The following is a 27,922-nucleotide window of genomic DNA, read 5'->3' as shown; positions in this document are numbered from 1 at the left end:
CTTAATCAATCTGTTGTTAACTAGCTCTTTGTATGAGTTTGTTTCTCTCTCTATCTCTGTCTCTGTTCCTGTCTCTCTCTTTCTTTCTATCTCTGTCTCTTTTTTCTCTCTCTCCCTCTGTCTTTTCAAGTAAAGGAACAAGAAAAATTTCCCTTATAATTGTGAGTGGCAAAGAGTCTGAGAATTGGTCTGAGTCAACCTGAATGAGGTTGTTGAGCATGTTGGCCACTAATGACAGTAGATTCTCTTTTGAAAGTGGAATTGTGAAGCTCTTTACCATCACATCTTTGATTATTTAGGAAGAGTGCCTAGGAGAAAAAGGTAATATCCTTTCATCATGTTAAAATGCTACTTGCTAGGATAGAAATGTAAAGGCTATTTCGAATTTCAAACCCACCAATAAAAAAGTTTAATGACATCACAAAACTGAGAGTACCTACCATTTGTCACTTTACGTTCACAGTTAAGCAAATCTCTACAGATGCGAGCTGGGTTATCTCGTGTGCCAAGAGGGTTCTTGATGCTGTGTAGTAAATTACTGAGATAGTGCAGGGTTTTGAATATTTCTGCACTGTGGTCCAGCAAAGTCACTTCGGTATTCTGGTAGTTCTGCCAAGCCACCATGATGATCACATTTGCATGGAGCAGCCATCACAGAAGATTAAATCCAATGATCAACACAAATCACAGACAGGAAGGAAGCATGTCCATTGCATGGAAAGAATCATATGGGAGGCAAATGTAAAGTAGAAGAAAATTTAAAAATATATGGATACGTTTTATTAATATCTGCCTACATTAAAAAATTTAAATGATACTTCACTTCCTCTCCCCCTCTATACTCATTTTTTATATTGCAAAAAATCTAAGACAATAATGGAAAGAGGAAGAATGTAGTATACCTACTGCGGCATGTTCTTTTGATCTTTTATTGTTTGGTAAGTATTTGATTAAGAAAACCAAGAAGCAATAACAGCCAATCCTCTTTTTAGGAGAATAGCTAACTCATTCTATCACTTTACTCTAAATTCCTCAATAGTAAATCATTTAACAGTGTAAAGATTGTGCCCTAAAAATGTTCTCTTAAAAAAGCATCCTCTATATACATTTGTGTTTAATCATATTAGAAACAGCTAACTTTTTCCATGAAAAAGCAGTCTCATATTTTTCAATATGTTTTAAATACAATCTTTGTGATGAAGCCACATTTTGGCCTCCTAAAAAATAACTCTCTATAATTTGTATATTCTACATGCCAATGTAAATAAAGCAAAATATATTACCTCCATCTGTAGTGCAGTATTTGATTCAATCAAGGCTTGAATAGCAGCATTGATATCTATTTGTTTCTGCATAAAACAAAACCGTTTCAGATCAGCAACAAGATCAACATGGAGTACTCTAAGTGGAGGCTGTAAATTCTTAAGGCAGTGCTATTCCAGGATACCAGACATATTATCTGAAGGGGGTGTAAGGGGGTGGTGGTTTATAGCTTATGGTTCAACAGTTCTTGCAGACATAGCCTGGCTCTCTAAAAGGACAACATACTGCCTTCGCTCAAATCTCAAAGGTCTCTTAATTAATGTAGGAATAAAAATCACAGCTCCTCAATGAAAAAAACTATTTGTCCACACCATATGAAAATGGAGGAAAGAGCTACTCAAGTGGAAGATGAATGAAATCTGATCCTCATTTTAATGAATTGAAAAGTGAAGAATAAATAACTTTAGTAACTTTTAATAGTTGCATTCTTGGAGGGAAAGCAGAATAAAATAATACTGTCCTGAGGTAGTTACCACATTAGTTTAAACTGATACTTTTGTGGTCTTAAAAACAATTTTGGTAAGTAGGAAAATGTGCCATTACTCCCAAAAGAAATAATACAGAAAGAATTCAATCTACCACTGTATTTAATAAAAGATATTTTTAGAGAAAGACTCAACAGAACCATTAGTACAACTCAAGTCTTTCAGCAATTCTTTTTCTTTTTCTTTTTACTGAGAAACCAAAATGGTAAAGGAGGAGCTGTGAATTGGTAGAACATCCTGGGTTGGCACACACCCAAGTCAGCTAATCCTTTTATTTGAGTTCAGAAAAATCATACTGCTTATTTCTTGGAAACCCATAGCATGGGAACTTTCAGTAATTCTCTCAATTTGTTAGTAACGTTTGCTACTTAAACTATACTTTAATCATTCAGGCATCTCTGTAAAATGATTGAACTATATAAAGAATGTACTTCTGGGAGCTTCAACATGGTGTTCTAAGCTGAAGTGTTGGTTCTTCAGTTTGTCTCTCCAGATTGATTTAATCCTCCTGACTAATAAGTCAGTTTGTAATGGGGGAGATGGGAACATATCTAGAATATGGCCTACATAAAAAGATGGAAGAAATCATAGATAAATGGTTTTCATTGGCAACATTTCTATCTTCCAGTTTGCTAGTAAGGTTTTCATGACAAAAGCATATTTGTGAAAATGATGTTTTATGGAAATTTTAACTTTGGATGAGGTTCTTACTCTATAGACCAAGAAACAAGAAGAATGGCCTAGCCGCCAAGGGGAATTCCTGGTTTAAATGCGTGTAGATATCTAGGATTCCTGACTTCTTAGTCTTAGTTTATTCTATGGGCCATGGGACTGTTCTCTTAACTCAGTCTTTTACTACTACATGAAATATTATAGAAGGAAACATACCCATTCATTTCAAGGCTGAAAACAAAAACCATTCTTCACTTTAATGAACAAAGTAGAAAAGCGTATGCAAAATTTCTCAAGTGGGAAACACACATAATGCTCCAAATTCTGACATTAAAAGTGCAACTTTCCACTATACTCTTCTGAGATGAAATATGATCTCCTGACACTTGTTTACTCTTGGAAAGGAAAGGGGGAATGGAAAGGGAACATTTATTATGTGCCTATGAATGTGCCAAGCACTGTGCTAACTACTTTAAAAATAATATGTCTCAAGGTCAGTACAATATTGGGAAGTCAACAATATGGGTAGTGTACACAAAGCTAGAACATGGAAATAGTGCTCATCAGAAAACTTTTTTAAGTATGAAATTATTCTATGGACTTAAAGAATATGGAACTTACTCGTGGTCCTGGTGCCCCTGGTGGACCCTGAAAAACAGAACAGATTTTTTTTTCTTTTTTTAAATAAAAAACTTTTTCAATTAAGCACATGTGTGAATTTCAGGTGTAAGCCTAATGGCGGGTAAACTTACAGGTGGTCCAGGATGACCTCTAGGTCCTTGGGGACCCTGAAAAAAAAGATACAGAATAAGAATATTACTCTTTTTGCTTAGAGTGCAGTAATAGAAGGCAGTCATTATCTTCTCTTTCTAAGTAGCCAAAAGAAAATTGCAAAATTGATTCAATGCTTTGAAATATATGAGGGGCTCTTTCTCATCCTTACCCAGACGCTATATTCTACTGCAAAATCCCTTAATTTGTTTTTTGGAGGAAGGCATTTCATCTCTTTAGTGAATTAGCTGAACATGTACACCTATATGCAAAGTGATTACCAAGTCAAGAAGTATAACTAGCAAACATGGTATTTAAAGTAGCAATCACAAAATGAGCCCAAGGAAAGAGCACGAAAAACATTTTTAAAATAACTTTAGATCAATTCTTTTTTTTTTTTTTTTTTTTTTTTTGAGGTGGGTGAGGGGAAGAGACACTGGGGGAAGATCACAGTCCTCAAAACATAGATAGAGATTTCTATCTATGGTGAGACATAGAAGCTCCTGTCCCCTGCTAGAGAAGCTCAGAATTAGGTAAAGGAAAAAATAACTTGGGACGTAAGGGTAGAGACAAGAGTCAGAGATGCAATATCTGTGAGCTTCCTATGTTAACCTATTATTATTGCTAACTAGTCATATAGCTTTCTCTTGTTGAGTACATGTGCTGTCAATCACTCTAAATCTTAGTATATTGTGGTAAAGTTATAGTGGTCCTGCCTCTAATTTCAACTCTGGTGTGGGAGGGATGAAGGTCGATTTCTGTTTTCAAATTTTCTGGAGGTTCAGTAAAACCTTGAGGTAATTTGCATGGTTTTGTCCTCTTGTCACAGAACAAGATAGAAAATAGAAAGAGAAAGAGAGCATGAGGACTGACTATGTTCCCAAAAGACTTATTGGGAAACATATATATATGGATCCATAGATAATCTTAGGGAGGGAAGGCACTAGTAACTAGGGGAAACCCAAATCAGAAATGGCCCTTCTGAGCTTGAAGCTGGAACAGGAAAATCTCAAAGATACTTTGGTTATGACCACTTAAGTCTAAAGAGCTATAACTAAGTAGATAATTGCTCTGTAATCCAAGTGTTGAAGAGCTGGCCCCATCTGACACTGAATACTAGGAAATTAGGATATAGAAGTAACCAGAAAAACCAAGGTAGCAACAGAGTGATGGATGTCAGTGGGGAAGATTGGCTCTTGTGACCAGAAGCCTGAGCAGCAAATGAAACTCTAAAGGGATATAAATTAAAGAAAGAGATTGGTCTGGCCAATAATCAGAACAGTATGGAGGTGGAGTATTGGCCACTGGAATATAGAAGGAGTTGTTAGGAAGTAAATGAGATGCAAGGGATCTGCTAGGAAAAAGCAAACTTACCCCTTGTTCCCCAATCCTCTGTTAGAAGAATACTCTTAAGTGTTTGGAAATGGGGGGGCATTTCTAAAATTCTTGACAAAGTCAGAGTTCTTTCCCCTTTGGGAGATGATCCCACTAGACATAAGAACACTAGACATATGAGTACCTGTCAAAAGTGGAGGCCCAAAGTAAAAAAGAAAGCTGGTTTTCTATGCTCTCAGATCCAAGTTCTTTCTAAACTATTAATGTTTTTTCAAAAATATTTTCAAAATTATTTTTATTTTTAAAATATTAAAATAAAACTTGTTTGGTGCCTTGTAAATTCGAGTGCTTTTGGTTAAGGAGGTACAAGCAACTTTTTGAGTAAGAAATGCTCATGTTTCCAGATGGGGTGGGGTACAGATTAAGGAGAAGAATGATTTAATGATTATCTTTTGAGGTGTTTCAGTAACTGCCTAAAAGTGGATAAGGACAGATGAACCAAAAAGAGAGGTAAAGAGCCTTCTGACTGTACTTAACCATGTCAGGGAGAAACCTCTGACATAGGATTACAAATACATGTGTGTATTCATGTTTGCATATACACAAACATAAATATGCATATTTATGCATATATGTGTGTTAGTGAGGGGCAAGATCGTGATTTTATTGATATATAGAGATCTCACCATCTATCCCCTCTGAAAATGTTCCTGACAACGTTTTTTCCTTGCTTCTATTATTTTCTTTCAAATGTACTTTTATAAAGCATTTGCCAGAATTCTTGAAAGATGAAACAAATAACACTTTGATGGTAACATATTTTTCTGCTAATGAGATGAACTTTTACCTTTCTTGATTTTATTTCACAGATCTTTTTACAAAGTTCTGCTTCATCTCGTTACATAAAAGCAAAGTTTTTGTTAGTCAGGAAATTTTGTAACCTTTTAAAATTTAGTCTGCAATAAATCCACATCAAGTAATTTTTTTTCCCTTCCTTTCTTTTTTCCTCCAGCAGGAATAAGTGGCAGGAACTGTGGGACTAGACATACCCTGAATGTATTGTTAGGTGCTGGAAGTGAGTCTAAAATACCATGAAGTCCCTCAATTATTGAAGGCTCCCAGGATGAGACTACTGTCACCCAAGAAACCAGACAGCGAAAGAAACACTTGCTGGAGCATTTCCACTGGGAAGAGTCCCTCCAAAGTTTTCACCCCGGAAAACCTCTGATGTCCTTGCTTTAGTTATAGATCTGACCTACAAACTTGCAATACTTCAAAAAGAATGAAATTTCTGTCTGAAATCTATGGAGCAGATTTATTTGAGCAGAGCAGACTGACTATATGGATAGAATGAATAGTTTTGAAAGATTGATTTTAAATATAGTTCCCAGGTAAGTAGAAGGATAGGGGAAAGACAGGCAGTACAGATCTTAAAAGAAAACATTTGGCAGCAAGTTAGAATAGAAAGTAAGGAAAAAAAAAGAAAGTAAGGAAATTCTACCTAACCACCATCCCCGGCAGTAAAGGAGCCACAAATTAGTGATGGAAAAGACCTGTCTTCAATTAAGATTAGGTTCCACAAATGTCAAATTTTAGAAAGTGTAAAAGTTTGTTCTTTCCAAGAAAATTCAAATTGATCTGGTAGCCAATGAGTTATAACTTTGTTTGCATTTTTCTTATTGCTGAATAAGACTATACTGTTATTGTAACTTGGTTTCCAGAGCACTGAAGCAATATAGATTTCTAAAACAACTTTCCAGAAAATTTGCCTGAACATTGTATTTCCAATATTTCTACAAAAAGGCAATATATCTCAATTTGCTTTGATTCACAAACTCATTACTAATAAAATTCTGTTCACAAAGGTTCATTTGTAGTATCACTATCTGAGCCAGACCCTTTGGGTATATTATATTTTGGAAATACAGTAAATCTTTAAGAGTCTTTAGTCAATTAATTATTTAAACAATCACTTTAAACATAAAACTTCATAGAATGCATGGAGGAGTCTCTAATGTATTTTAAGAAATGCTACTGGCTTTTTTCAATCCAACAACAACATAAAGTTAATTTGAAATTTTCACAAATTAACTTAATGTTCTCCAGGAATTACCGTTTTACCTTTATAAATCAACATTAACACTAATGAGATTAAAGGAAAGAAATAATGAATGCATTAAAATCAGTTCTTTTACATTAAAAGAGAATAAACTAATTATTTTATTGTTTCCATTAATATTTTTAAGCAGTTAAATTGTTGAAAGCAAAGACCAAGCTCCTGGTTGTTTTTAGGTTATTTGGTATAAAACTTTCTGAATTGAAATATTCAGCAAAAAGCTGATGTGTGCGTTTATGTAAATGTATAATTGCTTAGAATAATTTGGTGCCTTCTCTTCCATTATCTAATGAGATTGTTATTTTATCCTAGGCTTCCCCTCTCAATTTTGTGTGAATTTTTTTTTTTTTTTTACTACTTAATTTCTCATTATTTGTAGGCAATATGGAATAGTTCTGTCTTCAGGAAAAAGAGTACGAAGGAGACTATCAAGGTGAACTGTTCTAACCTTGTATATACAATAGGACTATTTGGTACATAGTCTTGACTGACCAACTCTAGAGTATGGCTTTTTAGTTTCTGCTTTAAGTCTTCCAATGATGTCTCCATTATTCATTAGCTATCAAGGCTGTCTCTTATCATTGTATTGCTCTGTTCTTCCTTATTTTAAGTTGAATGACAATTCATCAGTTAGTCCCAATTTTGATTATTCTGTCTTCCATACATCTTTTTTCCAGGCTTAAGAATCTGGTATATATGTGCCTCATAAGAGATAACTTCCTTTACCTTGTCATTCTTTAAATGTGGGAGTCAGAATTGGGCACTGTATTATATCTACCTGGACACTATTAAGAACTCCTAATATACTAATAATAGCTAACATTTAAATAGTACTTACTATGTACCAGGAGCTTTACAAAGATTTTATTTGACGTTCACGATAGCCCTGGGAAGTAGATACTATCACTATTGCATTTTACAGATGAAGAAATTGAGTCAAGCAGAAGTTAAGTGACTTAGCATCATATAGTTGGGAAGCATCTGGGGCTACCTTTACTATCAGGGCTCCTGATTCCAAACCAGGAACTCTATTTGTTGCTATCTTGTTTCTTTTTAGCCATTTGGAAGTAGGAGATATAATAATGCAATGTTCCCATATCTTATCAGAGTAATATTCTTTAAAAATGAGAAGAGCAACAGGGCATGTGAATGTATTAAGGAGACACTTATGTGGAGTAGATTTATACTTTTGGGTTCAAAGTTGGCCCTCTGTTGATTAAGAAGGGGCAGGACTCCTTTGATCTCTACATCTGGTATAGAACTTAAAATGCAGAGAGTGCATATTTCTTCCAATTCTTTAAAAAAATTATTTTTAATTTATGGAATAAAAGCAGTACTTCCATAACATAATATAACAAAAAAAAAGATGATTGCACATGAAATTGCAAATCTATTATGTACAACTTATTCTTTTTAAATATGTAATAAAGTCATCATATAAATCATTTCCCCCCTTTTTTTACCTTTCCCTATCCTAGAAATGACTATCATTAAACACAATATATATGTATACAAATATGTATATATATACATATTTATATTTACATATATATTATATATATATATGTAAAGTCATTCTATACATCTATTTTTCTGTTTTCTCTGGATGCAAATAACATTTTCCTTCCTTTAATTTGAGTATTTTTCATAGTCATGTAAGACACTGACTTATTCACTCAAAGTTGTTCTTAAAACAATATTGTTGTTACTACATACAATAATTCCAATTCTGGGGGAGGAAAGAGCAGGCTATAGAGGCTTTAACAAGAAGGATGGTACTATATAAGTAGCATGACCAACTAGAAGAAATAGTATGAATATAGTGGAAAATATATAGAGAGCTACTTTCTCACCCTTGGATTCTTTTTTTTTTCTGGTGGGCAGGACAAATGACTTAGCCACAGAATTTCTATTTCTTTTTTTGAATCTATGCCAGAGGTTGCATTTCTCATTGTTCTCAAATTTTACCTCAAAATTTCATTGCTGTCTTTTACAACCTTCATGTCCCCCTTGCATCTGTCTTTCAATCATGATTTTTATCTTTTAAAATTTACCTCCCCCAGATCATTATACACTTCGACAACAATACTATATGAGGATGTATTCTGATGGAAGTGGATATCTTCAACAAAGAGAAGAGCTAACTCAGATCCAATTGATCAATGATGGACAGACTCAGCCACACTCAGAAAAGAAACACTGGGAAATGAATGTAAACTGTTAGCATTTTTTGTTTTTCTCCCCAGGTTATTTTTACCTTTCGAATCCAATTCTTCCTTTGCAACAACAACAACACCAACAAAATTCGGTTCTGCACATATATATTGTACCTTGGATATACTCTAACATATTTAATATATATAGGAATGCCTATCATCTAGGGGAGGGGATGTAGGGAAGGAGGGGAAAATTCAGAACAGAAGGGAGTACAAGGGATAATGTTGTAAAAAATTACCTATGCATATGAACTGTCAAAAAATGTTATAATTATAAAATTAATAAAATTTACCTCCCCCAATGTGAAACCTTTCTTTTACAGTAACAAGCACCATGTAATATTTCTACCTTTTTTCACTTCTGAGGCAAGACTTACTGACAAAGCAAAATTTTCCCTCAGAATCTCAGACATGGAAGGGATTTTAGAAGACATCTAATCTTCCTCAAAAAAGAACAAAAATTCTGTCTGTAACATATTTAGCTAATAGCTATATAGTTTAGTATGAAGACTTTAAGTAAGGAGGAAGTTTCTACCTAGAGAAGTTCAATCCACTTTGGGAAAATTCCATGGGTTTGGAAATTTTTCCTGATATGACATCCAAATCTATCTTGCTTTAACTTCCACCAATTATTTCCATTTCTGCCTTCTAGGACTAAGTGGAAGAAATCAAATTCTATTCTTATAATAACTCTTTAAATACTGATAGAAATCTAGTATGTTCCATCTCCTATGTTAGTTATCCCTTCTCTAGACCTCTCAATTCCTTCAAAATCTTCTTATGGATGAATGAATAAAAAACATTTTTTTGAAACAATGACTATGCCAGGGAATAAATAGTATGCCATTAATTCAAGGTAGATCAGAGCAGCAGATTAGCAACACAACATCCAGAAGAAAATGAACATAGTAGAATGATGCTTAATAAATTCAAAGATTCCAGTTACTGAGTAAAGATTTTGAAAAAAAAACTGCTAGATAGCTTGGCAGAAATTAGATATAGATCAACATCTTCTACTCTATATCGAGATTAGCTTCAAATAGAAACATGATTTACTGAGTGACATCACACATTACAGGAAAAAAAGAAGAAATTGCTATTTGCATATGGGTAATTTTCCCCAACAAGGAACAGAGAATCATGGAAGTTAAAATGGATATTTCTGATTATATAAAATTAAAAAGAAAAAGAAAGATGACTCATATACACAAAAACGTAATGGATCTTTTTATTATAGCAAACAACTAGAAACCAAGGAGACTCCTATCTTTTGGAGAATGGTTAAAAAATTATAGCATATGAATGTAAGGAAAGAAATAAACATTTGTTAAAAATCTATTCTCTGCCAGGAATGTACTAAGTTCTTTACAAATATTATTTCATTTGATCCTCACAACAACCTTGGAAGTTGGTATTATTATTCTCCCCATATTATAGTTGAGGAAATTGAGGCAGATAGAGATTAGGTGATTTGCTCAGTGTCACATACCTCAAGTATCTGAGACTGAATCTAAACTCAAATGTTCCCAACTTAAGGCACAGTACCCTATTCATTGAACCACCTAACTGACTGATAAAATAATATGGCATTATAAGAAATGACAAAATGGATGATTTCAGAGAAACCTGAGAAGACTTGTATAAACTAATACACATAAACAGAACCAGGACAACAATTTATATAATAACATCATAATAAAAAAATACATCTTTAAAGACCTGAGAACTTGGATCTATTTAGTGACAATGAAGTCAATGATCAAGAATATTAAGAAAATAACTATAAACAAATACAAAGGCGAGTGAGAGCTCATTATACTTGGAATGGCTTATTTCTATACTCCATTTAAAAGGCCTTTTGCAACCTGAATGTGTTCCCTTTTCACCTCTGACTCAAAGAACCTCTTCCTTTAAGATTGACCCAACTGCTACCTTTCTATAGGAAGTCTTTTCTGGACCATTTCCCTTTCCTCCATCCCCTTCCAACTGCTAGAGCTCTCACTCTCCCTTGCATTTGTTTTATTTATTTTCTTAATACTTATTCTTTATGTTCGATTTATGTTTCCTTAACTATCATCTCCACTGCTATCTTTTTTTTTTTTTTTTTTCTGATCAGGCAGCTGCTAATGTTTTCTCTCTAAGGCTACCTTCCATCTCTTCTGTATTTATTTAGCATATATTGATCTTAGTCTTCCCATTACAAGGCAAGCTCCTTAAGGGATAGGACTGTTTTTTACTTTTTAGTCTTAGCCTATAGCTGGAAAGTAGCATGCACTTGAATAACAATTGTTGCTTGACTAACTAATTGACTGTGGTTTTCCTTGATTAAAAGGTAATTCCTTTGGGACTAGGGATTATTTTATTCTTAAATTTAAAATTAATTTAATTTTTAATTTATGGACTCAAATCCTGTTTTAATCTTTGCATTTGCATGCCCAAAGTCTGGCACAATGCCTGGCACAAAGCATACACTTAAGTTGCTTGATTAATGACCACTGAAGTCTCTATCAATACTGAAATTCTATGATTCTCTGCTACTCAAGGAAAATGGATAGTATTTAATTCAGTTAAGAAGCATTTATTAATGCACTAGGTATTGTCTGGAAGTTAGGAGTACAAACATTAAAATACGATGGTTTCTGCCCTACCAGAGTTTATAAGGGAAGATGACCTATATATAGGTAAATGAATGAATATAATTTTTTTGGAGAAAACATTAGTATCTGGAGGTTGATGAAGCTAGGAAAGGATACATGTAGAATATGACACGAGCTTAGCCTTAAAAGAAATGGGGAAAAAGTGTAGGAAGTACATTCCAGACTTAGGAAATAGCCAATGCAGAGCAGGTGGACCAGGTATAGACTTCCATCTATCCTGTCATGCTTCCTGGATGGTTGTCCATCTCAGTGACAAGGAGGCTATCCTTCCTCTGTCCCACTGTATTCCAGTGAAGAAAGTACTTAGTTGGCCCATGTTCTTGTTGTTACTGGGTAAGTAAGCATTCTTTTTCTCTTGAAATGTCTAATGAAGCAATTATTCCATTTCACACAGTTGGACAGTAAGGAATTTTGTAGAATTTTTTGAGAATTGGTGTGGAAAAGAATACTGAAGGGAGAAGGGTTCAGGAAAACTGGTTTCAAGTAGGGGGGCCACAAACCAGATGTGTGACCAGATACAACTCACCTAACTTCTAATCTTAATTTTGTTCCTAACATCAGAGATTTCTTCTCATTCAACTCTTTCTTTTTTTTCAGGAAACTGAAGCCAAGAGAACTTCAAGAAGTCTTCAGGTTGTGTGTGTGTGTGTGTGTGTGTGTGTGTGTGAGAGAGAGAGAGAGAGAGAGAGAGAGAGAGAGAGAGAGAGAGAGAGAGAGAGAGAGAGAGAGAGAGAGAGAAAGAATGAGAGAGAGAGAGAGAGAGAGAGAGAGAGAGAGAGAGAGAGAGAGAGAGAGAGAGAGAGAGAGAAGAGAGAGGGGAAGGGGTTTAAACTGTAGGATATAAGCTATAAAGTGCTATATAAAAGTGTGTTACTGTTAAAAGTTAGATATAACGGACAGGAACAGGAACAATCTCTATGTTTTCAAAGGTATAGGGAATGTGAAAATTCCTTCAATTACTGCAAGTGAAAAGCCAATATTTCTCTCTTCCTCCTTCACTCCTTCCCTCTTCCTGTCCCTCTCCCTTTTTTCTTTCTCTCCCTTTCCCCCTCTCTCTTCCTCTCTCCCTTCCCCCTCCCTTCTCTCTGTCTGTCTCTGTCTGACTCCTCTCCCTCTTTCCCTTTCTCCTTCTTTCTCTCTTCTTCCCTCTTCCTTCCCTATTTTTCTCTCCCTCCCCCTTTCTGTCTTTATCTCTCTTTTCTCACCCCTTCTTCCTCCCCCTCCTCCTTCCTCTCTTCTCTGTCTTTTTTCTATCTGTTTCTCTCTCTTTTTCTTTTTTGACTTTGTCTTTCTGTCTCTTTCTCGGTCACTATCTGTCTTTGCCTCTCTGTTTTTTCTGTCTCTTGGTATGTCTTTCAGTCTCTCTATCTGTCTTTGCTTCTGTCTCCACATATATACACGTGTGTGAGATTCTGTATGTGTATGTGTGAGTGAATGTGACAGCATATTAACCCAGGTCTCCTTGGCCCCAAAGCTAGTCCCATTTCCTATCCCTACTATTTTTATTTTCAGCATATTTTAAATGATATCAGAAGTATTCCCATTTTTGTGGTTAAGTCATTTCAGTCATATCTGACTTGAGTCTTTGATTCCATATGGGATTTTCTTGGCAGAGATACTATTGCGTTTTGCCATTTCCTTTTCCATCTTATTTACAGATGAGGACACTGAGGGAAACAGGCTTAAGTGAGTAGTCCAAGGTCACATAGTAAATATCTGAGATTGGATTTGAACTCAGGTCCACTTTGCTCCAGGGCTAGTATTCTATGCCACCTAGTTGCCCTTTAACATTTCACATATTTCCTAACAACTCACCACAAAATGGTTACAAATTAAGAACAACAAAAAAAATACTTTAAAAACTTACCATTTCACCTCTATGGCCCTTTTCACCTCTGGGTCCCTGAAAGAGAGAAAGAAAAGGAGGATTTGCCTGGTGTGTTAGTTATTACATGTTCTTGTGGTTGCAAATGAAATTTCAAGAACATGACAATCTGTACTATTTATGTTTTTTTCTACCACAGCAAGACTTTTTTTCATTAGTTTGTGTAAATTCCAGTCTTCCTTCTGATATATTTTAAAACACTAATTGATGTTCTGTTCTGTTAGTCTTACTATCTTGAATTCCATAGTTGACTGTGGCTCTATCTCTACAACATCAAAATAACCAGTAAATTCATTCCTTCTAGTCAAAATAGTTATTTCCATATTCCTGGGAAGCCAAAACCTAAATTGTGGAATTCTTATTACTATTCAAAAAAAAAGAGGGGATTTTTTTCTCCTGATACCTCTTTCTCTATAATTTTGAAATCCCTATTTCAAAAGCATTTCTTAGGATGGGAAATACATAAAAGGAGAATTTGTTAAAAGGGCACCTAATTACATTGTGCATTTGGGGGGAAACTTATCCTCTTGAGGAAGAAGAGGAGCCTTAAGTAATCTTCACATAAGCAGATCCCAGCAAGTCTCTTCTACTTGGTTCATTATTTCTCTGTCACATACATTTTCTTTGGCTGATTAACATTTTATCCTTATATGGAGAATACTTTTTTAGTGTACTTTTTAGTACAGACAGTTACTTTATGCTGATCAATCAGCTCATGAAGTATGAAAGCATGAAGTATGATGCTTTCATTAGATTTTCTCTGATAGACTTTAAAGCTTACAGTGGAAATACTGAAAATTTAGAGAAATGTCTATTGATAACCACATGTTTTTTTCCTAGCTGTAAATCTATTTCAGTGTGATGTTTTCTTTTGATCCTTTCAAACAATGGGATAGCATTTCTAATAGCAGAAGAATGTTATTTTTCTTTCCTCATTCCCATTTATATGCATTTAATAAAAAATTTCCAAATTACTACCAGATGCTAATTCTTCATAGGGACTGAATCATCCTTTGTCAGCATCTTAATTTTTTTATCTATTTGCTCCTCTCACTTTTCTTTCAAGAATAATCAGGCCTCCCCAATTTTTTAAACTTCATTATAGGTTCTTATCTATAAACTACTTAAAAATAGTTTATACTATTTAAAAGTTCAAGTTTATTGGTTTCCTTTGTACTCCTATGTATTTTGTTTTATTTATTAAAACTTTCAGAGATATATAATAACTCAGTGGGTTGGGAATGGAATTTTAGAAACATGTACTATTTTTTTTAATTATAGCTTTTTATTGACAAAACATATGCATGAGTAATTTTTCAACAGTGACCCTTGCAAACACTTGTGTTCCAACTTTTCCCCTCCTTCCCTTCACCCCTTCCCCTAGATAGCAGGCAGTCCCATGCATGTTAAACAGAATGTGTACTATTTATGAATTTTTTTAACCAGTCAGACTTTTTTTCATTAGTTTGTACAAATTCCAATTTTACTTCTGATATGCTAAAAATGCTAGTTGACATTATGTTCTATTAGTTTTGCTATCTATAATTTTATATTTAACTCAGGATTGGACTTCAAGACATCAAAATAACCAGTTAGTTCATTTAATCTAGTCAAAACAGTTATTCTTTGCTAGACACTCCAACTTCTGACTCAGGGAATTTTCACTTCCTATCTTCCATGCCTGAAATATTCTCTCTCCTCCTCTTCATCTCCTGATTTCCCGGGCTTCCTTCAAGTGTCAGCTAAGGTTCCATCTTCTGCAAGAAGTCTTTGTTAATGCTTTCAATTATCTTCAATTTATCCTTTTATCTTGTTTATACAGAGTTTGCATGTCATCTTTTCCATTAAAATAGTAAGCTCTTTGAGAGAAGGGACTATTTTTGCCTTTCTTTGTATCCTTATCAATTAACACAATGCCTGGCACACAGTAGGCTCTTCATAAATGCAAGATGAGTTACAGAGAAAAGGTCCATAGCTTTTTGCCAGATTGGTAGAGGAGCCTGCAACACCAGAAACTTATAAAAAAGTACTTACTGTTTTATTTCCCTGAAAAAAGTCTCAAGGTAGTTTCTTCCTCATTCTCCTACAATAGGTCTTCTATCCCTATTAATCTACTCAAAGTGATCTTTCCAAGGTCATCAAAGACCTCTATATGGTCTTTCACTCTTCCTCATTCCCCTTCTCTCTCTGATGTATATGACCCTGCTGAATATCCACATTTACTTGAAACTCTCTGTCCCCATGGAGTTGGTGACTGTTTTGGTTCTCCTATCTCTATATCTAATCTTTCTGATTCCTTTGCTTAATCAACTCCCTCCTAATTTTTCTAATTTTGAGCATTTCCAAAATAAAATCTTTTGTATATTTTCCTATATGCTCTATACTTCAGTCTGTTGATCTGTTTTTATAGTTTTATCTAATATTGATTACTCAAATTATTTTTCTAGTTCTATCTTCTTCCACAAATGCTATCACTCATTCCCACCTAGTAATCACTGCTACTTCAAACTTTATATCTTGAAAATCAAATATATCCTTTCAGCTCTATATCTATCACCTTATGACAGAACAATGAATAATCACACAGCCTTTGGTTTCAAGGAGTTTAACAGTTTGTAAAGGAGGGCTGTTAAGTTGGGCATACAAGTAAGTATAATATAGGCAGAATGTGACAGATGCCCAGGAAAGATGTCGACAAAGCATGAGGAGAAATTAGAGTATGGAAAGATCACTTTTAGATGTGTCTATGAGATAAGCATTAACCGAAGAGAATTATTTTAATTGGTAGAGATTTAAAGGGAGTTAGTTTCATAATAGGAGCACATTTTGAGTGACTTCCTGTAAAGGGCAGGAACTTTGGAGAAATATACTTAAGGCTCAGTATGATTGATTTAGTCCTACACCAAGGTATTAACTCAGTGGTATTGATAAGACAATGGTTATCTAGATTTACTTGTACTTGGTACTTAATATTGTTCTATAAGATTGACACCTATGATGATGTACTTGTAATAGAGTATATAAGAGCCAATAAGGACAGGAAGAAGGGCATTCCATCTCCCACCATCATGGTGGCTGGCCTGTCCTCCTGCATTTCCCCCACTGAGGCCAAGACCCATTCCAGAGGGCCTTCAGAAAGCTAGCTTGGGCCCCAGGCAAGGAGACAGATTATGAAGGAGACAATAAAGACTTTTGGACTTTATCCTTGGCTATTCTTGTGGTGATTATTCTGTTGAAACAAAGGCTGGTCCCAAGACCTCTAGAAAGCTAACCCAAACCTTACAACTTCCCATAGATGGGATAAGAGTAGGACATTGCCAGTGTAAAGGGCTGAAACTTTGAATAGGTGCACTTGAATCAGACAACCGAGCACTTAAGGCTGATTACCTATTGGAATAACTCTATTAGCATATTTGGAATTTCTCTTCTCACAGTTAATGCTAGCTCAATGCTTGGGGTTAGGAGAATCATAGGAGGGATTAGGGGGTAGAGTGAGACAAGTCAGTCACTTTGGAGGAGGGCGACCGAAAAGGGAGATTGGTAGAGAGTTTGTGGCAGTTTTGTCCATCCCCTTCACTTCTCCCCCTAAATACCAAGGACTTTTGCTTATCCCCGACTCCAGTTGATTCTGAGGCCTCCAGGGAGCTAGCCCAGAACTTATAGCTAGTTATCCATTTTGGTTGGAATATTGAATTTGAGAATTAGCAGGGTGAAATTTGGCTAGAAAGGTGAACTAGAATCAGGTTTTGGATGACTTTGATGATCAAACTTAGTAGTTTTTGATTTTTCCTATAGGGAATGAGGAGCCATTTAAGGTTTTAGAATAGTAGTACTCACACATGACTGGAATATTTGGAATATTACTTTGGCAACAAAAGAATGAGATGAATTGGAGGGAGACTGGAGGAAGTTACATATTAGAATGCATTCACAATGATTGAGGTCAGAGATGTTAAAAATGAAACTATGATGAAAGCAGAATGGAGTGGAGATCAATTGTAAAAGGCACTTAGGATCTAGAATTCACATTATGGATTCAGAGGTTAACTGGACTGGATTTGGCCACTAATTGGAATTCGAATGCCGTGTAAGTTACGGCTTCTTCCTCTCTTGGGGAATAGTTAGTGATGGAAAGAACAGATAAATTGTTTTTGTATAGAGGAAGAGATCTATGTTACTGTCAAAAGATGTAGGATACGGCTGCTGTTGTGGATGGATATTTTGATTCCTAATATCAGAAGACAATTATTTCAAGATAGTCACTGATAAAACATAAATATGAAGAAATGGATTTCAGATAAAATTTGGACAATTTTGGGGAGAAAATCACCTATGCCATTGATTTGAAAACAGATTTCTTTGTCAGCAAGATAGAGTGATTATTGATGGTAGAAATACAAATTAAAACATCTACTTCACACTTCTAAGATTAACTAAGATAACAGGAAAAAGTAATAATAAATATTGGAGGGGATGTGGGAAGACTGGGACACTAATGCATTGTTGATGGAGTAGTGAAATGATACAGTCATTCTGGAGAAGAATTTGGAATTATGCCCAAAGGGCTCTAAAACTGTGTATACCCTTTTATCTGGCAGTGTCACCAGACTGGGATATAGGGTCTGCATAGCCCAAAAAATCATAAAAGAGGGGAAAGGACTCACATGCACAAAATGTTTATAGCAGTTCTTTTTGTGATGACAAGCAACTAGAAATTGAATGGATGCCCATCAATTGGGGAGGAGTTGAATAAGTTATGGTATATAAATGTAATGAAATATTATTGTTCTATAAGAAATGATGAGCAAGCTGATTTTCAGAAAAGCCTGGAAAGACTTATATGAACTGAGTGAAATGAGCAGAACCAGGAAAACACTGTACGTAGCAACAAGATTATATAATGATCAACTAGGAGAGACTTAGTTCTTCTCAGCAATACAGTGATCCAAGACAATTCCAAAAGACCTGAGATGGAAAATGCCATATACATCCAGAGAGAGAACTATAGAAACTGAATGTGAATCAAAGCATACTTTTTTCACCAATTTTTTTTTTTGTTTTGCTTTTTTTCTTTCTAAGGGTTTTTCCCTTTTGTTCTGATTTTTCTTTTACAACAGGACTAATATGGAACTATGTTTAAAATAATTGTATATGTATAGCCTATATTGGATTGCTTGCTGACTTGAGGAGGGAGTTGATAAAGGGAGAGAGGAAGAAAAAACTTGGGACTTAAAATCTTACAAAAATGAATTGGAAAAATAAAATGCTACTGAGAAAAAATAACAAAAATACAAGGTAGAATGATGCCTCATTTGTGTAGAAATAGTTTGTTATTAAAAGAGACAGATTGTTTACTAAAAACTAGAGACATGTCTTATAAATTAAAAATATCAAGGACTCTGAAGAGATGGAGGAACAGTTTGAGACACTCAGGCTGTAAGCATGATGGTAACTTTCATCATGTGTTTTATAGCTCAAAAGGACAAGCCTGAGACAATGGGTAATCATAAATATTTGAAGACTGAGGAATAATGAAAATCTGTCATTTATTGGGGAAAATTGGTGGGGGTTGTGATAAAAAAATAAGTAGTGAATCACTGAAAGTCATTTAAGGACATCATAACATCAAGGAAGGAAGACAGAGCAGAAAAACTGAGCCATTGCTCTTAGAATCTGGATCCTGAGCTGATAGGCTCAATTGATTGATTCTTGATTGGTCAGAAAGAACTGATTTCCTTGGACAAGCTTCAATGACTGCTACTACCTTGTAGCCCCAGGTAGAGATGGAGAAATTGTTCTCTTCTGCCATCTAGGGCCAGAGGAGAGAAAGCACAGGAGACTTGGCAGCCTCTTTAGCATCCAGATGAACTGAGCTCTGTTGTGATCTCTGTTCTAACTGGACAGCAGTGATGGATGGGGAAGATGAATAACTGGCTGGGCTAATGATACGTACAGGCCAGAAATAGTCGGTTTGATGACTTTTGCAGTTATTTTAAAAAGAGAGGATACATTCATTGTTGTTGTTGAGTCATTTAAGTAATGTCCAACTCTTCACGATCCCATTTGGGTTTTCTTGGCAAAGACATTGGAGTGTTTTGCCATTTCCTTCTCCAGCTCATTTTACAGATGAAAAAAATGAAGCAAAAATAAATTAAGCAATTGTTCAGAGTCACATAGCTAATAAGTGTCTGAGGGCAGATTTGAATTCAGGTCTTCCTGATTTCAAGCTTAGATCTCTATTCATTGCATCACCTAGTTTTCTATAATTTACTATTATTATATTATTATTTTGAGTGCATTGATGGGAGAGTGTGATCTGGGTTTATATATGCATTGTGATATATTTTGTTATTTATTTATTTGTTTTAATATTTTAGAATTTATATTATTTCTTTTCTCTGGCTGTTTAATAATGGTTATGTTTAAAATAAAAAAGTTTCATTATTGTGAATGACTATCTGTATAAATTTCATGTGTAGTATAGGTAAATTACCTTGACAGTGACTGGTTGGATATATTGAAAACTCATTGGATTGGGGCTCAAGATCTAGTGTGGAGAGTAGAGAAAGCATATATATATTTCCCCTCACAGAGTAACTCCTAGTACCCTGAGAGATTCTGAATGTTTATCCTGTATATAATTTGCTCTGTTTATATTTGTTTTCATGTTGGCTCCCTATTAGATTGTACAATTCTTGAGGGAAGGGACTGTCTTTTTTGAAGCTCTAGCACTTAGAAAAATATCTGACACATAATAAGTATTTAATAAATGTTTGTTGTTTGATGATTGTGGAACTGGTGAATTACTGGTTACTTAGACATACCAGTATCAGAGCAGGTTGAAACAATCAAACAAAACCCAGAGAGAAATAGGGTGTTTCACATGCTTATATGGGAAAGGAAACAAGCATTTATTAAGCAACTATTATGTGCCAGGCATTGTGCTTCACAAATATCTCTTGATCTCCATGACTGCAGGTAGGTGCTATTTTACCCTCATTTTACACATAAGATTAATATGTTAAGTGACTTATCCAGAGTCACATGGGCAGTGTCAAGACTGGATTTGAGATCAAGTCTTCTTGACCTCAAGCCCAGTGCTCTACCCACTGCCTAGTAGACCTAAGTGTGAGAGGTATGAGTCTGACACAATATGCATAGTTACTAGATCTCAAGTATAGCACACATTTCTGGTGATACATTTGGAAGATAAAAAGATTGTAAATCTGGATAACTAGTAATACCATTAATAGAAATAGGGAAGTTGGGGAGATATTGAGTTTGAATTCTGAGAGGATATTTGGGCTGAAGCCATGTCAAAGAACATGTTATTATGTCTTCATAAGGTAAAGTCTTAGGGATATTGAAGGAAAGATTCATCACTTATATAGAAAGGCAGCCAATATGAGCTGAGGAAAGAGAAAAGCATAGTAGAAAAACCTATAGTTACAATCCTGCCTTCTTACTTGTATTAAAGATGGACTACCATATTTGTTGAGGCCCCTTATCTATTTTTAAAGAAATATGACAAATACAACATTACCTCCAAAATACCCCCCAGAACACAGGTTTCCAATGTCCAAATAGAAGAGTAAAAATAAAATAAAATTGGAAAAGATGAACTTTACCTCACAAATTGCCTCATATTTATGTTGACAAATTGTTCTCTCTCTCTATCCTGTCTCTCCCTCTCTCCATCTTTCTTTATCTCCCTTTATCCCTCTTCTTATCCCTCTCCCTCTCCCTTACTGTCTCCCTTTCCCTCACCTCTTTTTCCTTCTCTCTCCTTTTCACTCTCTCTCTTTCCCCCTCCTCTCTCTGTGTCTCTCTCTTTCTCTTCCTCCTCTCTGTCTCTCTCTCTGTCTTTCTGTCTCTGTTTCTCTTTCTCTCTGCCTTTCTGTCTCTGTCTCTTTCTCTCTCTCTCCATCTCTTTCTCTATCTGTTCTCTTCTCCCTTAGCTTATACCAGAAGAGTAATAGCAGTTCCCATTTATAAAACTCTTTGCAATTTAAAAACACTTTCCTCAAAGCAAACTGGTATATCAGACTAGACAAATGTTATTTTCCTCATTTTACAGATGAGGAAACAGGCTCAGAGAGATGAAGGGACATGCCTGTGGTCACAGGAATAGTAATTAGTAGAACTGGACTCTAACATTGGTCTTCTGTCAGTCCAATGTTCTTTCAACTACACTGTCCTCTTGTTGCCCTTGACATTTTAAAAAATAACCCAAACTTGTGACATGAAGAATTGGACTCTTCCTTGGCAGGCAGACTCTTTAGGCCACAGGTTATTGTCTTCTAGTTTACTGTGACTAATCCTAAGCTATTTCTTCCACCTTACACTGAAAGAAAGCTTTCTATACTTGGTTTTGAGAGAGAGGAGTGTCCTTAAAATAGGAAGAACCCTTCTTTCTCTCCAGAGTCAAAAGTGAAATCAATTAGTAGCAGGGGAAAAGGGCTTGCTTAGAGAGTAGGCTGCTGCTCTCACTATTTATATGTATTCACTACTTCTCCCATCTATTGTCAGTAGCCAGTCTTAAAGAGAGAAAACCAATTTCTTTTGCAAATTCCAGGGATCAGCCCTGTTTAAGATGTATCCATTAGCTTGATTCTGAAAAAACCTGATACAGCAAAAAACTAGGATATTGAATGAGACAAACTTACAGTTTTGCCTGTTGGACCTATTATGCCTTCTCTACCAAGGGGGCCGATGTTTCCCTGCAGGAGCAAAATGAAAGAGATCATTTTAAAATCAGATTACCTATTTGTCAAAAATCCCATGACAGTCCCGGAGAATTTATCTCTTGTTTAATGATGAAATATATCATCCATATTCTTGGTGATCATGAGAGTGAGCAATGATATAATATTAATACAAATTAAGATCAAAGGATTGTAGAGAAGGATTTTAAAGGTGACCTAGTCTAAGTTTGTGCCCAACCTCTGGGAGAGCCTTCTGAGGGGCTATAGTTGGACACATTGTACATTGACCTTGAGGTGAGGATGACATTTTGGTCCAATTCAAGTTGGTTAGTTGGTAGGTTGTTCTTTGTTCTTAAAGAAGACCTAAATGACATCAAGTTACAATATGAATATAGGTCAGAGGCTACAACTGAAATTCATAGCAAGTGAGTATTTAGATCACAGGTCACACAGACAGCAAATGTTAAGGAGTATGCCTAGGTGAAGGGGTAGGTCAATTCTCCAAGAGCCTCCTCAACTTCATAACATTTGAAGGAGTTGCAAAGCAGCTTCGAAGATGTTTCTTGTGGATTGGGAATGAAATAAATTGGAGACAAGAAGGAAGAGGAGAGAGTACAGACAATGCAACAGCCTCTCAGTGGAGAGGTCAGAGAATGCAGCTGCCTCTCAGTCTCCTTGTATCATCATCATCCTCTCACATGAAAAGATCCATTCTACAGATCTTAGTTAGACCTCCAGCAACCATTGACAAGTGGCTCCTCTATCACAACAATTGAAGTTTTTTTTTTTTTAATTTTCAAAACATATGCAAGGATAATTTTTCAACATTGACCCTTGAAAAACCTTGTGTTCCTATTTCTCCCTTTCCCCGAACCCACTCCCCTAGATGATATGAAATTCAATATATGTCAAACATTTCCATTCTTTTCTTAAGTAGGGATAACAATAGGTTATATTTTGTGAATTACCAATGGCTTATCAGATCCCATATGTGGCTTTATCCCTCCTGCATAGAATGCTCTACTTATTAAGCCTTTTATCAACCAATGTGTAATGCTTCATATACTCTAATCATATAAATATTTATACTAGGAATGGTATTAGACAAGGAACAGAACAAAGCAATGCAATACAACTATGGAGAAAGATGAGCAAAGCAATGAATAAACTCTCTGACAATATGTTAATGGATTGGAAGTTTCAGTTAGTGAAGGTCAAAGTCATAAACAACAGAAACGGGAGTTTCATACTTCTAGAATATAAATTCCTTTTGAATGACATAGACTTATCTGGGGCAAACATTTTACATTCTTGTTCACATTATCTGTTCTATTAATTGTCCCTTACTGGCATCCTGAATCATTCATTATTTTGAAGAATTAACAAATCAATTTTTTGCAACAAACTTTTGAAATTACAAGGTTATTTTGGGACAAATTTTTATATAAGTATATTTAACATATTTATTATGCATATAGTTTATTTATAATTTTTATATAAATATATCTGATATTCTATGAATTTATAAAAACTTCAAACAAATTACTGAGGTCAGGCTTCAAAGTCTGAAGCATATGATCCTCAGTTACTCAAAAGCATAAGAAGCAATCTCCAGGGGCAGCTAGATGGCACAGTGGATAGCACACCAACCCTGAAGTCAGGGTTGAAACCTGAGTTCAAATCTGGTCTCAGACACTTAACATTTCCTAGCTGTGTGACCTTAGGCAAGTCACTTAACTCAAAATTGCCTGGGGGGGGGGAAGTAATTTCCAATTACAGATGCAAGGTTATCTGTTAACCCTCAATTATCCATCCTAATGAAAGGAAAGTGGGATATGTGAACAGTTGTTTTTTTTCCTGCCTATCTAACTACTCTTTCTCAGGCTTCTTTGCTGGATTTTCATTTTTAATCTTGTTCAATAATTTCAGGTATCTACCCAGGACTCTGTCTGGGCCTTTTTTTTTCTCCATGCAATCTTTTATTTAGTGACTTCAACATCTCCCATAGGTTCAATTGTTATCTCTATGTATTTGACTGTCATATCCAGCCCTAGTCTGTCTCATGAGATCCAGTTCCATTGAATGAATGTTTAGATATTTCAAACTAGATGGCATCTCAGAATTACTAGGTCCAAGAGAGAACTCATTTATTTCCAAGAAAACCCAAATGATGTCACAAAAAGTTAGGCATTACTGAAGAACAACAAATTATTATCAAGGGTACCATGATCCTTCCAGTCACCCATGTTCACTATCTTAGTGAGACTTTTCAGTTTTCATTTATCTATCCATGTGACACAATGGTTAGAGTGATGGACCTCCAGTCAGCAAGATCCAAGTTCAAATCCATCCTCAAATGCTAATTGGGTGACCCTAAGCAAATATCTTAACTTCTATCTGCCTCTGTTTCCTTGTCAGTAAAATGGAGATAGTAATAGCACCTACCTCTCAGACAGGTTTTGAGGATCAAATGAAATAATATTTGCAAAGTGCTTAGCATAGTGCCTGGCTTTATATAATTATATAAATGTATATAACATAATTCTATAAATTTATAAAATTATATAAACGCTAGTTATTATTGTGATTATCACCCCACCTATTTATTCAATTTCTTGTCAAATACATAGCAATTCTTAGAGTCACCTTTCTATTTACACAATCATTACCCTAATTCAGGCCATCATCATCCCTCACTCAAACTATTTCAATAACCTTTTAATTGAAATCCCTCTCTCAAGTTTCTTTCCATTCCCATCCAACTTCCATAGTCTCGAAAATAATTTTCTTGAAGTACAAGTCTCACCATAACATCTCCTATACAAAAAAGGAATAGTGATTTCCTATTATCCCTATCAAGCAAGAATCAGGTATAAATTCTTTTTAAATTTTTTCAATAGTATTTTATTTTCCCAAATACATGGAAAGATACTTTTCAACATTCATTTTTTTATTGATTTTTTATTTTCAAAATATTTGAAAGACAATTTTTCAACATTGACCCTTGAAAAACCTTGTGTTCCAATTTTCCCCATTTCATCCCTCCCACTCTCTCCCCTAGATGGCATATAATCTAATGTACAATATTCATTTTTTAAATAAAGTTTTTAATTTTTAAAACAAATACATAGATAGTTTTCAACCTTGCATTTCAATTTTTTCTCCTTCCCTTCTCCTTACCTCTTTCACTAGATGGCAAATAATTCAACATGTGGAATTCTTCTATAGTATAAATTCTTTGCTTGGTATTTAAAGCTCATGGAAACCTGGCCCTATACTATCTTTTCAATCTTCTTACATATTATCTTCCCTAAACCCTCTTTCTCAACATGGTAGAAGTTTTTCTCTAGAACTCCTGAAGAGTTATCTATAGAACACACAGGCTATCCACCAATATGTGCCTTCTAAACTCTTATCATCTATTACTGGACTTCTTAAAATTTTTCCATTTGCAACTACTTTTTGCCTGAAAAAATTTTATGCAACCCTATATATACATACATACATACATATATGTATATATACATATATATAATATTATATATACCAAACACTTATTGATAATCATAATTTTGTGATCCCTACATAAGGATCCATAAGACCCCATATGGGGTCATGATCCACAATTTAAGCTTTGATCTATTACAATGGTCCACTACAGTCTGGGCCATTGCTAAGTTATCTGGACTTTTGTCTTGCATTGGATCCAATTCATAAGCAAGTCAACTCCATGATCCAGCCAACCTGGGTAACCTGCAGTTCTGTACAGGGACAATCCACTTGTTCTCATTTTGGTTGTCTTTCATGCCTGGAGTTCTTTCCCTCTTCAATACTGTCTCTTAAAATCCCCAGTTGTCTTTTAAGACTCATTGTAATCACTTCCTTCTGCATGAGGTCTTTCCTGTTCCCCAAGTCTCTTGTTCTCCTTTTATCTACCTAGTATGTATTGTTTTTTTGTTTGTTTGTTTTTTTTTCTGTCTACACACACACACACACACACACACACACACTTTCCTTGTTAAAATGTAAACTCCCTGAGGACAGGGAGTTTTACATTCATGTTCCAGATGTTTAGCTCAGTTCCTAGAACACTCAATTAGAACACTCAATTGGAACACTCCTAGACACTCAATTAACAATAGATAAATGGATTGGCTGATAAACAGGTGTAACTTTTTGGACAAACTGCTTAATCTCTTCTGGCCTCAGTTTTTCCATTGGCCAAATGAAGGACTCAAATCCGTAAGATCCATTCTAATTTTAAAATTTGATGAAAATATGAAAACCCCTACTGTCTCTTCAACTTCAAACTTTCTTTGTAAATTTCTTGGTGAACAACTTTTGTGAAATATTTAAGCATCTACATTTTAAAAGTCCTTTTGGCTCCTGCTAATTTTCAGGACATTTAGCAAGAATAAATAAAGATAACAATTAGTAGAATGGGTAACATGAACAAGACTTGAAGATAATATTTGCTATAGACAAACCTACTTGTAAATGGTCCAGTTTGGGATAAAATGAAGTGACTGTGGTTTTAAAAAGTGTTGCTTAATTATGTTCAACTCTGTGACCCCACCTGGAGTTTTCTTGGCAAAGACAATGGAGTGGTTTCCCATTTCCTTCTCCAGCTCATTTTATCAATGAGGAAACTGGGAGAAAAAGGGTTAAATGACTTGCCTAGAATTACTCAGCTATTAAGTGTCTGAGGCCAGATTTGAACTCACAAAGATGAATCTTCTTGATTCCAAGTCCAGTGCTCTATTCACTGAATCATCTAGCTGTCTTTAATAAGTACTAACTTGCTAACATATAACAACATATAACATATAAAATATATAACATTCTTAACATATAACAAGACAAGTCATCAATGTATACTCAAAAAGAGTGATGGACCCTAATAGTGTTTTTTCCTTTAAGAATTAAGTGTTCAAGTACAGAAAGAAGCTAAAAAATCAGTTTATTAAATCAAATATTTTAATGTTGCAAAATGAGCTTTAAGATTAGAACATGCAATCCATAGTAAATAAAAATTCCCAAATAGTATTTTCTGGCTAAGTAGAATTTAAATTTATACTTACAATTTGGCCAACAGGACCTTTAGGGCCTAGAATTCCAACCATGCCAATATCTCCTTCAGGCCCCTAGAAATACATTAAAAAAAAGAAAAGTCTTATCTGGATATGAATATTTCACAAATGAAAGAGACTCATATTAATACATAAAGAGCTGATTGACTAAAATGAAATGTAAAAGAATAATAGAAAATTGCATAATTATTATGAACATCATTGAGATGCAAAACAATTCATTTCAATAAAACATGTGGTCATTATTTCCCTGAACATATGCTTTAAAAACAATGAAAAATGATTTAAACAATATTCAATGAAATCCTTACACTATAATTTGGAGATTATGAAATGTGAAGAATTTTTTAAAAGGATACAGAGTCTGGAATAAAGTCTCTAGTACATAAATATTTCTTAACTAACTATGCACTTCCTAAAAAGGTATCACACATGTATAATGCATGTTTACACATGTACACATATACATGTACACACAATACATATATAATGTATTCAAATTATTATAAAATATATTATAAAATGTGCATATGCACAAGATATATAATGCATGTATCTATGAACATTATATAATGTGTATGAACATTACAATCAATGCATGTATATACCCATATTATAAAATGTATGCACATATACAGATTATATATGAATACACACATATTATATA

At 34.8% G+C, this 27,922-nt stretch overlaps 1 protein-coding gene across 2 annotated transcripts in view; it reads right to left on the bottom strand.

The window, feature by feature from the left end:
• Positions 1-27,922, bottom strand: part of COL24A1 (collagen type XXIV alpha 1 chain) — a 345,626-nt gene that overhangs the window by 12,926 nt on the left and 304,778 nt on the right. For both annotated transcript variants that reach the window (XM_074266340.1, XM_074266341.1), the window contains 7 exons: positions 27,247-27,309; positions 22,127-22,180; positions 13,443-13,478; positions 3,233-3,268; positions 3,102-3,128; positions 1,284-1,349; positions 441-609 (listed from right to left, as the gene is read on the bottom strand). In XM_074266340.1, the coding sequence (XP_074122441.1) occupies positions 441-609; positions 1,284-1,349; positions 3,102-3,128; positions 3,233-3,268; positions 13,443-13,478; positions 22,127-22,180; positions 27,247-27,309 (451 nt within the window). The remainder of the gene's footprint in view (positions 1-440; positions 610-1,283; positions 1,350-3,101; positions 3,129-3,232; positions 3,269-13,442; positions 13,479-22,126; positions 22,181-27,246; positions 27,310-27,922) is intronic.

This window comes from Sminthopsis crassicaudata, chromosome 4, assembly GCF_048593235.1.
Source record: "Sminthopsis crassicaudata isolate SCR6 chromosome 4, ASM4859323v1, whole genome shotgun sequence".
Taxonomy (NCBI): domain Eukaryota; kingdom Metazoa; phylum Chordata; class Mammalia; order Dasyuromorphia; family Dasyuridae; genus Sminthopsis; species Sminthopsis crassicaudata.
The sequence above is the reverse complement of the archived record's forward strand: the minus strand, read 5'-3'. Positions and strand labels throughout refer to the sequence as shown.